The sequence below is a fragment of the Echinops telfairi genome, unplaced genomic scaffold (assembly GCF_000313985.2).
Source record: "Echinops telfairi isolate 266 unplaced genomic scaffold, ASM31398v2 ScPeMD7_3;HRSCAF=10, whole genome shotgun sequence".
In the NCBI taxonomy this organism is placed as follows: Eukaryota; Metazoa; Chordata; class Mammalia; order Afrosoricida; family Tenrecidae; genus Echinops; species Echinops telfairi.
This window is the reverse complement of record NW_022103899.1, coordinates 44,660,879-44,671,685: the sequence shown is the minus strand read 5'-3', so window position 1 is coordinate 44,671,685 and position 10,807 is coordinate 44,660,879. Positions and strand designations below refer to the sequence as shown.

The 10,807-nt window shown below is 47.4% G+C and overlaps 1 protein-coding gene and 1 pseudogene across 1 annotated transcript in view; both read right to left on the bottom strand.

The window, feature by feature from the left end:
- Positions 1-10,807, bottom strand: part of ARPC2 (actin related protein 2/3 complex subunit 2) — a 33,195-nt gene that overhangs the window by 2,977 nt on the left and 19,411 nt on the right. Inside the window, exons 5-8 of the mRNA XM_030887253.2 lie at positions 9,120-9,306; positions 8,491-8,584; positions 1,779-1,905; positions 3-94 (exon numbers count right to left, since the gene is read on the bottom strand). Of these exons, the coding sequence (XP_030743113.1) occupies positions 3-94; positions 1,779-1,905; positions 8,491-8,584; positions 9,120-9,306 (500 nt within the window). The remainder of the gene's footprint in view (positions 1-2; positions 95-1,778; positions 1,906-8,490; positions 8,585-9,119; positions 9,307-10,807) is intronic.
- On the bottom strand, positions 7,290-7,382 carry LOC115872293 (annotated as a pseudogene).

The following is a 10,807-nucleotide window of genomic DNA, read 5'->3' as shown; positions in this document are numbered from 1 at the left end:
CACTTGATGTGGTAGTGCAAGTAGTCCCGGAACGTGTGGATCAGGTTGATGGTGTTGTCTCGGGCACTGGTGTTGGTGTGGCGAGGGAACAGCACTGGAGAGCAAGCAAGGGCACAGAGGAACTGTCAGGTGGGCTGGTACTCCCACAGGGGTGGGCAGTCAGCTTTAGGACAATGGGGCTCTGGGGGCACAGTGGGCTACAGGTTGGGTGGTGGTCTGAAACCACCAGCTGCTCCTCGGGAGAAGATGAGGCGTTCTATTCCCAGAAAGAGCTGCGGTCTTGGAAAGGCAGAGGGGGCAGTTCTGCCCTGTCCTATAAGGTCACTCTGAGTTGCAATTGAGTGGATGGTGCTGAGTTTGGGTTCTGGCGTAAGGACAGCCCACTGGTTCCCCTGCCCACAGGCATCGTGCAGGCTTCCTCCTCGTGATGAGGAAGGCAGAAGTGAGGTGATCTGATGGCGCAGAGGACCGGGGGAAGGGCTCATCCCGGGACTAGGTTCTGAGACATGACAAATCCATGCCAGATGGCATCCATCTAGCTCTGCTTCAGCAGCAAAGTCCCTGGCAAGGGCTATCGGGATGGACTGTGGAGAAAATCACTTCTCTTAAGGAAGCAGGATCAGGACCAGGCTTATTGTTTGATGAAGGCTGGTAGCACCTTGGAGACCAGAACCCCCAGTTCCTCTTTAACCCACCCTGTGACTCAAATTTCAGCTAGCCAGACAGGGTTATAAGACAACCACCACCAGAGAGACAGGCCTAAGGCCTTCCCGAGGACAACTGGACCACCGAGTGCCCAGGGCAGCTCAAGCTCAGAAGGCAGGAAGAGACAGGTAGGAGGAACGAGTGGAAATGGTAAACACAGGGAGGAAGCGGGATAGACTGCACGTAGGAACGGCAATCACTGCCACAAATCCAAGCGTGTATGAACTCGAATGCAAGACCACTTTTCTCGGCAAGCTTGCACCCACATCACTGCAATAGTGAGAGGGCTAGAGGGAGCAGGAGCTGCTCTGGCTGGGGGCTAGGAAAAGCCCGAAGATCGAGTGTCACCCCTTGGCCTGTAAGCAGGCCGACAGGCCCCGCCTACTCTTCTCCACCTACTTACCTCACTGGCCTAGCAACTCAGATGTTAATTTTTGGCCAAATCAAAGGAATGTCCCTGTGTCAATCCTCACTGGCCGGAAAAGACATGACCACCAGGAGGCTCACAGACTTTGTGACGTCCTGAGTGGACGAGGACCATGAGACCAAGTACCAGAGAGCAAGGCTGCCAATTCACCGAGGGCACGCCACCAATTCTAGGACACGCCTCGACTTTGGGGACAGGAACAACATATAGGGAAAAATAAGTATTTTAGAGATATTGAACCACCATAAATCAACTCACGGGACCACCAGTGAACAGTTCTGAGGTGAATGAACCAGGTGGCATCAGGTGCTGGGTGAAAGCAGCCAGCTCAGGCTGACATGATCGAAGGCAATGAAGACGTGTTGGTCTTCAGGGAAAAGAGGAGCAAGGTGGGAGCTCAGAATTAAAAACACGGACGACGACAGCGGGTTCATTATGGTGATCTGGCAAGAACCCCTAATTAGACACCAAAAATCACCCGCTTCTACCTCAGTGCTTAGGAAAAGATGAAGGGAAAAAACAGACGGACGGAAACAAAGGCTGCACTCCAACAGCACAGGGCTTGCCCTGTAGTCAGGACCCAGGGGACTCTGAAACGGCTGGGGCATCTTTCAGTATGAACCCAGTGGCGACACAGGTCACATACCAAAGGTGATGTAGCCAATGTTGTCGCCCACAGCGGCATCCGTGTCTTTCAGCTCCAGCGGCGGCTCCCTGTGGCTGAAGAGGACCTGTGGGGCCGTGTGGCTGGCTCTGCGGCCTTCTTTGAATTCCTGCCAGGATGAAGCGGAAAACAACCAGGACAGAATTAAGGTGTCAGATAAGAGAGAGGCAACTTATGCTATGGGGTGTGACCTTTGTAACCCCCTGGGTCAGCAGATAGCTCAAAGTACACCTCACTGAGCCCGAACCATTTCAAGGGCTGCCTGCTACGTATCAGCACATTTCAGATTCCAAAAAGGACAGGTGAAGAAATCTTTAGACTGCCGATCCCTTTTCTCTCACTTAGGATCAACAGAGGTGGTAACTTCCATCTGAAAATCCACTGTAGTGGAAATGGACCTCACATGGAAAGCACTTGGAGAAACGAGGAGTCAACTTAAATGACAGCTGGGGAAAAGATTACTGCTCCCTCTTGTGAGTTACTGTGACAAGAGGTTATTATGCTTTTCAGGAAATCTTTGTAATTTCAGGGTGAAGGGAAGCCAAGTTGTCAGAGGAAAGCAGCCTCTAACAACGGAAGGGTCCGTTTTAGCTTGGTCAAGGCTTCACAACATTGCTTGAAGTCTTCCCTACTTTGCATATAAAATAAAGCCTTACACCCACCCCCAGCCCGGGCATCTTGGTCTGCTACAACTCTCCAGGGATTCTGGTGCAGACCATGGGCCCCCATTCCCTGATGTGTGAGCTTGTGCTTCATGCTTACCAGGCACCCCCGCTTTTGTCCCACAAACACGCTAGCTCGGTGTGGAGTCACTGGCAGCGCAGAGCTCTGCTCCAAGGCGTAAAGGAACACCCTCCAAGGTTGATGCGAGCACCCAAATAAATACTGGACTACTCAGTCAGCATTAAGCCTGTTCTCCTCCACGGGAGAGCATCGTGAGAACTGTTAACAACTATACACTTAGTTCTTACAAAAGCTAACGAACAAAGCCCCCAATGATCTGATCCATTTTTCATTTCCACTCCTCAAGCTCCATGAATACTGAGCTTTCTCTTGGCTCGGCGTCTTCACACAAGTTGTTTCATTGAGGCATTTAGATCACATTACTATTTGGAATCATCAGAACTCTAGACCAAATGGAAGCCCTTCTTGGGGGCAGGAGCTATCAGAGCTAAAGAAGCCAAATTGCTGTAGTGATCAGAAAGAAGTTGAGATTGGGTGACCTGACGACCAGAAGCCTGATTTTCAATGCTGGCTCCTGGCTGGCTCTGGATCCGCCACTCTGCCTGTGAGCTACCTATCCCTCCATCAAACTATGGAGAAAGGTCTGAAGAGGTGTAAACTAACTCATTCCTCTGGGTCCTAATCTCCACACCACCTGTTCTTCCAAAGGCACATTCCTATGTAAAGAGAAAAGCAATGTTGCCTGTTGTTCTCTCAACCCAGATCACGGAACCAGAACTAGACTTTCCAGCAAGGCCAGTCAAACCAGATGATTCAGATTCATGGGTGGGTCTCTTCCCACATGATGGCAGAAGGATGGAGTCAAGAACTTCCCAAGGTCCCTTATATAACTGCTCTCTCTGGAATGTTCAATCGATGCTCAAATATTCTCTATTCTATGACACCATTTCTTATAGCTTGGGGGCAGCAGGTGGGTTTTCACGTCTTTTTTATACACCTCAACTGAGACACCCTTTGCAGGAAGGAGGAATATACAATCAACACTGAAACCAAGAAGGGCAACACTACGAAGTTCTAATGACTAGCCAGGCCCCTGCCTGTTTTACCAGATGGCCTCGCCTCCTAGGCTGGCAGGGTTTGGCTTTTAATGGCTGAAGAAACTAAATTACCCTAAGATGGGTTTGGCTAGCTCCCTTTGGGATACATTTTGTACCCGAGAGGAAAAACATCTGAAGAGGCAAGGAAGGAGACAGGATGATTCAAAATGGAAATTTCTACATAAGGGTTCCCTAGCTGCCTTTCTTAGGAAAAGAGCTTTCATTCTGCAAAGACATTAAGAAGTTTTCTAAATCTTACTGAGTTTTATTCTTCGGTCTTAGCAAATCAACAGTTTCTCCCCAAACATCGCCTCAGCTCCTTCTGAAAACACAACCTATGAAACACAAGTTTCTGGGCGGCACGTTGGTTTTCAGTGAACCTGAACCACCGCCTCTGCACTGCTATCATCTAACTGCCACACGACAGGGCAGTGGCCCACACCCGCGATGATAAATGATCACCCGTGTGCATTTCCCTGTGAACAGGGTCCAGTCAGTCAGATTCTCAAGGGGTTGGTGATTTAGAAGTTAAAAGTTCCTTAAGAACTTTTTTTTTGTTGGTGGGGGGAGGTGGGGAGGAGGTGGTGGTGGTGAGGAAAGTTTGAGGGAATTAGTCAGTCTAGTTTCCTCTGTTAATTTTGAAGTAAAAAAGGAGAAAGGGATAAAAAGACTAGTAGAAAAATGAAATTCTTCAGACAGAGATTTACTCTTTACCCTCAATTATGTATGCCTGGTATTAGTGAGAAAGAGGGAGGGGGAGCTAGGTAGCTTCCGCTCACAGGGCAAATGCGAATGCCGGGCGGAGCGCATTCACGGCATATACGCAGCAGACCTTTCATTCTTTTTCTAAGCGTCATTTAGAAAATGTACACAGAATACATTTTTGTAGTAAGATCACTAAGAAGAGAATCTGGTTAACCAGATCAATAACAAATGCACCATTACATTCACCAGCCTGCAGGTGACAGCTTGTACATAAAGCACACTGTGCAGCTCAAACTCCGTGCTGGAGTGTGTTCTGTATAGCCAAGCTCAAGCAACAAAAAGCACAAGGAATACCTGTTGTCTCCCATTTGGGCTGTCCATGTGGATTTGCCCAGCCTATGGCTGGCTAGTGTTTTCTTGAGTTTGTGAAGGCGCTAATTCCCCAATACATCTGAATTTAGTGCAACTTCTGAGCTACATGAATAGTGTGTGTGTTTACAAGCGGGGCGCTATCTGTAACCCTGGGATAGCTCATTAGCATGGCATCAGTTCTGTACATGGAAAAGCATACTTTTAAGCCAACCGGTCAGGAATATAGGAGACCCGGTGGCGTAGTGGTCACACCTTAGGCTGCTAACTGCAAGGCCAGCAGTTTGAAAGGGCCAGCTGCTCAGCAGGAGAAAGATGAATCTTTCTACTCATGTGAAGAGTTAGTCTTGGAAACCCACACGGGCAGTCCTACTCTGTCCTAGAGGGTCATCATGCGTCAGTCGACCTGCCAGACGAAAAGCCCAGGAGTCCCATTCTGATCAGGCCTGGGTGCCCATGCTGGCACAGGGAAGGGCACGGAAGGCCACAGCAAACAGACGGGTGGCCACACAGAACTCCACCCAGCATCATCTTTCTGTGCTAGGCACTCATTGCTCTTTTATCCTAGAAATGTGTCGCAGATAGCTCCAGGCCAAATCCCAGAGAGTTTTTCTGTAGCAAAATTAAGCAAAGTCTGTCCAGTGCTGTACGGTCATCCACAGGAAGTCACGCTCTGCCGAGTCTGCAGAGGATGTCAGGGCAGAAGGCTTCCAGAGCTCGGCCCTTTAGTTAGTGCTGGACCACACAGCCCAGGCTCTAGCTGGAGAGAGGTTCGTGTAAAAAGAGAGGGGCTTTGCTGTCTTTACTTTGAGGCCTGGAGTTTAAATTCAGATGCTGAAAAATACAAAATCTAAGGAACAAATTCCCGGTAAGTTCTCTGAGATAAGATCTGTTTCAAGTATAAATAAGTTGTCTCCTGAAACAAAATGGTACAGGACTGGTTAAAAAAAACCAAAAAAACCCTGCCAAATCTAAATATATACTTCATAGCTTTTAAAATTAGTCAGTCTGAATTTAGCCCAACTTCTGAGCTACTGCATTTAATGCCTGTCAGTTCTGCATAAAAACACACAGAATGTTTGTCTAGAGGCCGAGTCAGTGGACACAAGAGATGGAGCTCTTGTAAAAAACCTGTACTCTCAAACATTCACCTTGTAAAGTTCTAAATTTCCTGTACAGAGACACCAAACTGGAGTTTACGATTGATTCGCCCAAACAGAAAGACAGGAGAGATGGCTCAAATCGGGGTATCACTAGCCAGGTAGAAGACGGCACATGAGGGGCCCCGAAGTTTATGGAAACATCCCACCATCTTTTTACTCCATTTCCCCACACACTTTCTGCCGCCCCCTTAAAAAAGTACCCAACTAGATAAAGCACAAATGTCTTTCACTTTGTCTTGGCCAAAAATATCATGTCCCAGAATTCTCAAACCTCACCATCGTGCCAACGAACAGAATGGACAGGCCCGTTTCTTTCTGTGAGCATTTAAGCAGCGTGCTCCATCTTGAAAATGGAGCCATCTCAGAAGAAACCAGTCTGGACATCACTTGACCAATGAGCTCTCAGGGCCTGGAGCCAGCAACTGCCCGGCTGACAAGATGACGAACTACACGGGGCTGTAACGGCTGGGTTCAGTCGTAGCCAGAATCTAATTACAAAATGTTCTGCTAAATCCATTAGTGTTCTTATTAATAAACTTCCTGAGAGATGCATCCGAGGGTGACCTCTACCACTAACGAATCTTCTAGTCTCTTCATTCTGGAAAGATCTTAGGGCTAAATAAAGTCAAGAGGAGACCATGAAATCTGAGGGAAATGCAGCAGGTGAGACACTTGACAAGAGCTTTGGACCAAAGACACCTGGCAGGAAAGCTACTTAGTACGTAGACACATGAAGGGTCAGACGACAGAAAAGGCATACAATGAAAAACTACGCAGATTGAAGCTCTTCTTTGGCATCAAAATAAACTCAGAGTAGCTTGTTACATGACAGGTCTGACCAGGATTCTCATGTGCCGCACCAAGGTGGCCAGTCTGAAAACAGCCCTGAATCAGGAGAGCAACATGGGCTCTGGTAACTGAAAGAACAAACATCACTCTTATGGTGATGCCTGGGTGGAGGGACGGTGAAATCCCTGATGCTAATGATGAGTTTAAGGGGACAATGTCCCCCTGCCCCCCAACAAATCAGTAGTTTACTAATGGGTAACTTGCTTTAAGAAAGGATAAGAAAGGTGGGGTAGAAAGGGGGAACCAGTTACAAGGATCTACATACAACCTCCTCCCTGGGGGCCAGACAACAGAAAAGTGGGTGAAGGGAGACGCTGGACAGTGTAAGACATGAAAAAATAGTAATTTATAAATTATCAGGGGTTCATGAGGGAGGGAGAGCGGGAAGGGAGGGGAAAATGAGGAGCTGATACCAAGGGCTCAAGTAGAAAGCAAATGTTTTGAGGATGAGGGCAACAGATGTACAAATGTTATTGACACAATGGACGTATGTATGGATTGTGATGAGTTGTATGAGCCCCCAATAAAATGATTTTTTTTTTTAAAAGATGATGTTAATGAAGAAGCCTTCGGGGGCACAACATCCTCCTATGTTTGGGAGGCAAAAATTAACTTAAAAAAAAAAAGAAAAAAAGAAACGCTTCACAAATTTGCGTGTGGCCATGCGAATCTTCTCTGTATCGTTCCAATTTTAGTATATGTGCTGCCGAAGCGAGCACCAAAAATTAACCTTGTCTCTTCCCCAACTGCAGAAGACCAAGGCTCAACAGCAGAAACACTTGCCAACACCACAGACATCTCAGTGGGTTCTGCTGACACATTCTGCAGGAGAAGTTAAAGTTGAGCAAACTTTCCACGTGATGGGTACTTAAAACTGTGCTACTCAGTTAGTGGTAGACAAGAGCCTTCAATGGAAATTTTACATAGGATCCTGTACCAGGAAATGCAGCATCTTTACCCTGAATGCTAAGCACATCAAAGCAATGGCTGCTAAGCAGTGGAAGTGGTCCAGTCACGAGCAGAGGCCACGGTAACAGAGCTTTGGGATGCTCAAGGCCCTTTGCTTGCGGACTCCTCAGAGGGCCAAACAATGTGAACATCTGATTATGGCTGCTGAGCAAGTTTTAACAGAAAACGCCCAGGGAAGCTTCACCTGTCCTTCCCCTCACCTCATTCTCTTCGGTCAGACAAGGGCAATTTTGTGTGAGTTTTGGTGGGGAGTCGTTAGACTGTAGGACCTTACAGTTCTGATTTTGGCTCCTTCTGACTTCTTCATGTTTCCTAACCTCGGTGCTGCTGGCTGCAAGGGTGGCAATGCAAATGCACCAGCTGTTCTTAGGGAGAGAGATGAGGCTGATGGCTCCCATAAAGGTTTACAGCCTTGGAAACCCTTTAAGGGTCCCTGAGCTGAATTCAATGAAATGGGCAGTAATCGTCACCCTTTTATCTTCAGATAATGTTAAAAAGACAGCATCGGCAGGGTTACACCCCAGAGCCTGCAGTTCCTTAGGAACGGAGCAAATGGCTGGTATTCTCATTCACAAGTGTCCTGCCTTTGATGGCATTTATGATGTGAGAAAGTAAGTGTATGACTTTTATTTCTAACCTTTAATTCCATTTTTACATCAAGCCCCACTGTTCAATTCCTCCTCTGGTCTTGTCAAGTACGGAGAACCACGAAAACCTCCCAGTGGGTCTGTGGGAGCAGTTGAACAGCATGGTCAACTGAGAGCAGTTCGCTCTGCACTCGATGCTTATGGGGTTTCTGCACAAAGGTCCCAACACCATGCCATGCCCCACTCCCCCCACCAGAGCTCCTTTCCATACCTGCATAAACACCTTTCCAATGACTACATCGTCGTCGTCTTTAAACACTGTGCTGAAGACTACTGTGACTCTGTCTTTTTTGGATTCAACATACCTGAGGGGAACAAAACCCACCAGTCAGTCCAGAAGCAGCTTGGCTTGTTGCGAAGTAGCGGGCTAACGCCGCAAACCAGTGAAAGAAGGCATGGCAATGAGTAGGCACTTACGGCCAAGAAAAAGGCAGGACAGGTGCATGCCCTAAGAGGGGCAGGAGGTGGAACGACCCAAAGCGGACGCTGTGAACATGGAATCATGAGCTAGTGATCTCAGATCTCTGCTTCACATCTCTTAGGAGGCTTACAGTATGAAGATGACCTCTGGGTTACAACAACATGGCATCAATGACCACCTCTGGCTCCCAGTGGTCAACTCTTGAGAGGGCTCAGAATAGTGGAAAGTACTGGATCCTCGTCACCCTTTTGTCAAGTCTCTGTATCTAGAGCCTAAGAGAACTTGCCTAACCTTTTCTTCTTCCCAGCTTAAGTAGGACTCACACAATCCAGTTAGGGGTCTGACCTGGCCCCGCCCCCCATCATCCATCTGATGAGAGTCACCCCCCCACAGGCTCCAAGCCCAGCTCCTCTACTCACATGGTCTCATCGTCCCTGTAATGGATAACTGCCCGGTTCTCTCCTTCCTTGCCCTCTTCTTGGAATTGGAAATATTTCTCAAAGACAGAGGCAAAACAATTCCGTTTCAACATGCCAGCCTGATGTACAATGGAATCCTTGGAGGCAGGCAGATTTTCAAGGTCATATAGCAAAGAGACATTGTATCCTGGAAAGGAACAAAACAAAAGCAAAACAAAACCCTGCAGCGATACTTACAATCTCTACAAACAGAGATCGAATTAGCAAATGCTAAGGAAAACAAATAGGACTATCAGTTGAGGCTGGTGCAGGAGAGGGCAGGGATTTTTCTGTCGTCCACAGGGTTGCTAGGACCAGCAAGTGCTCTGCGGCACTGCACAGCCACCAGCAGAAATGTGAATCAATCAAAAAGATGACGGATTCAAACGGCAATGGAAGGAAGTCATAATCTGGGAAATTTGATTAGCAATCTAGTGTCCTCGAGATAGCTGGGAGGGGGAGATTTATGGGGGCTTCAAAAAGTTCCTGGAAAAATCTTTCAATGCCATTTCCCAACCCCCTCTGTGAAGCCCTTCCTGTCCAGTTGGAGGCTGCGATATTTCACGTGTCAAGCGCGGGCGTGGTCAGCAGTGGGAGCTTTCTGACAACAGGGCACAGGATGTCCCTAGGTTGTGAAGGTCCAACTTCTGATAGCTCCTACTTGCCCTTTGATGTTTTATCAATTTGTCCTCGCCTGGAAGGGCCAGTACCAATCCCTCCTCATAAGCACCTTCCCTTGCTGCTCGTGGGGCTTCAATTCACCAAAAAGGGTTGCTAAATACAGCCCCCTGCCCTTGCTCTGACTTCCTTACAAACATGACCTTGAAACACTCTTAGGAAGGGTTCTCGCTCATAACCTGGAGACTGTCTACCTCTTGACAGGCCATCAAAAACATGCCTGTGTGGCTAGAGGAGGCAGGGCTTAGAGGGGGTGTACGAGGGGGCTAAAAACTCCATCTTTTTCAACCCCATTTTCTCACTAACTTTTTGAAGGCCCTTCATACAGCTCCCCAATGGCTTTCATTTGTATATACTGTGATCAGATTAAACCTTAACACCTTACCATTGGTTCTCTTTGGACTCATTTAAAATTTGTTCTAGTTTTTATTTTCTCTTTTCTTTTCAATCGAGGCTCTTCTCTGTCTTATTTTGCTATTTTTTTGGGGGGGGGTAGGGTATGTTTTTCTGCATGAAATCCAGGGTAGGTCGGTTTACAGAGACAGTGGCTGGATTAACAGCACCTTAGGGTTATGGCAGGGGAGGCTGTGGCGCTAGCTATAAATAATGAGTACGAGAAAGAAGAAAATGTTCTAAAGTGGACTGTGGTCATGATTGCACAACTCTTTATAATCTGGTTCAACTACTGAATTGTGATATGTGAATCATAGTTTAATAAAACAGCTAAAATAAAAAAAATACTACAGGAAACAGACTTGTTTCTCAAATACAGTAGGACATGAAACTATGGTCCTGCCAACTCTGAGACTTTAGGGAATGGCCGCAATGCCATGACGGTGCCCTCCCTGTTAAAGGGGGTGGGTGAGGTGAGGGGCTGTCGGGAGAATTAAAAGGAAGTACGGTATTTCAAGTGCCTGAAACATAATGGGTAATCGATTCCGCAAACCTCTACGTGGTGTTCCTATGTTCAT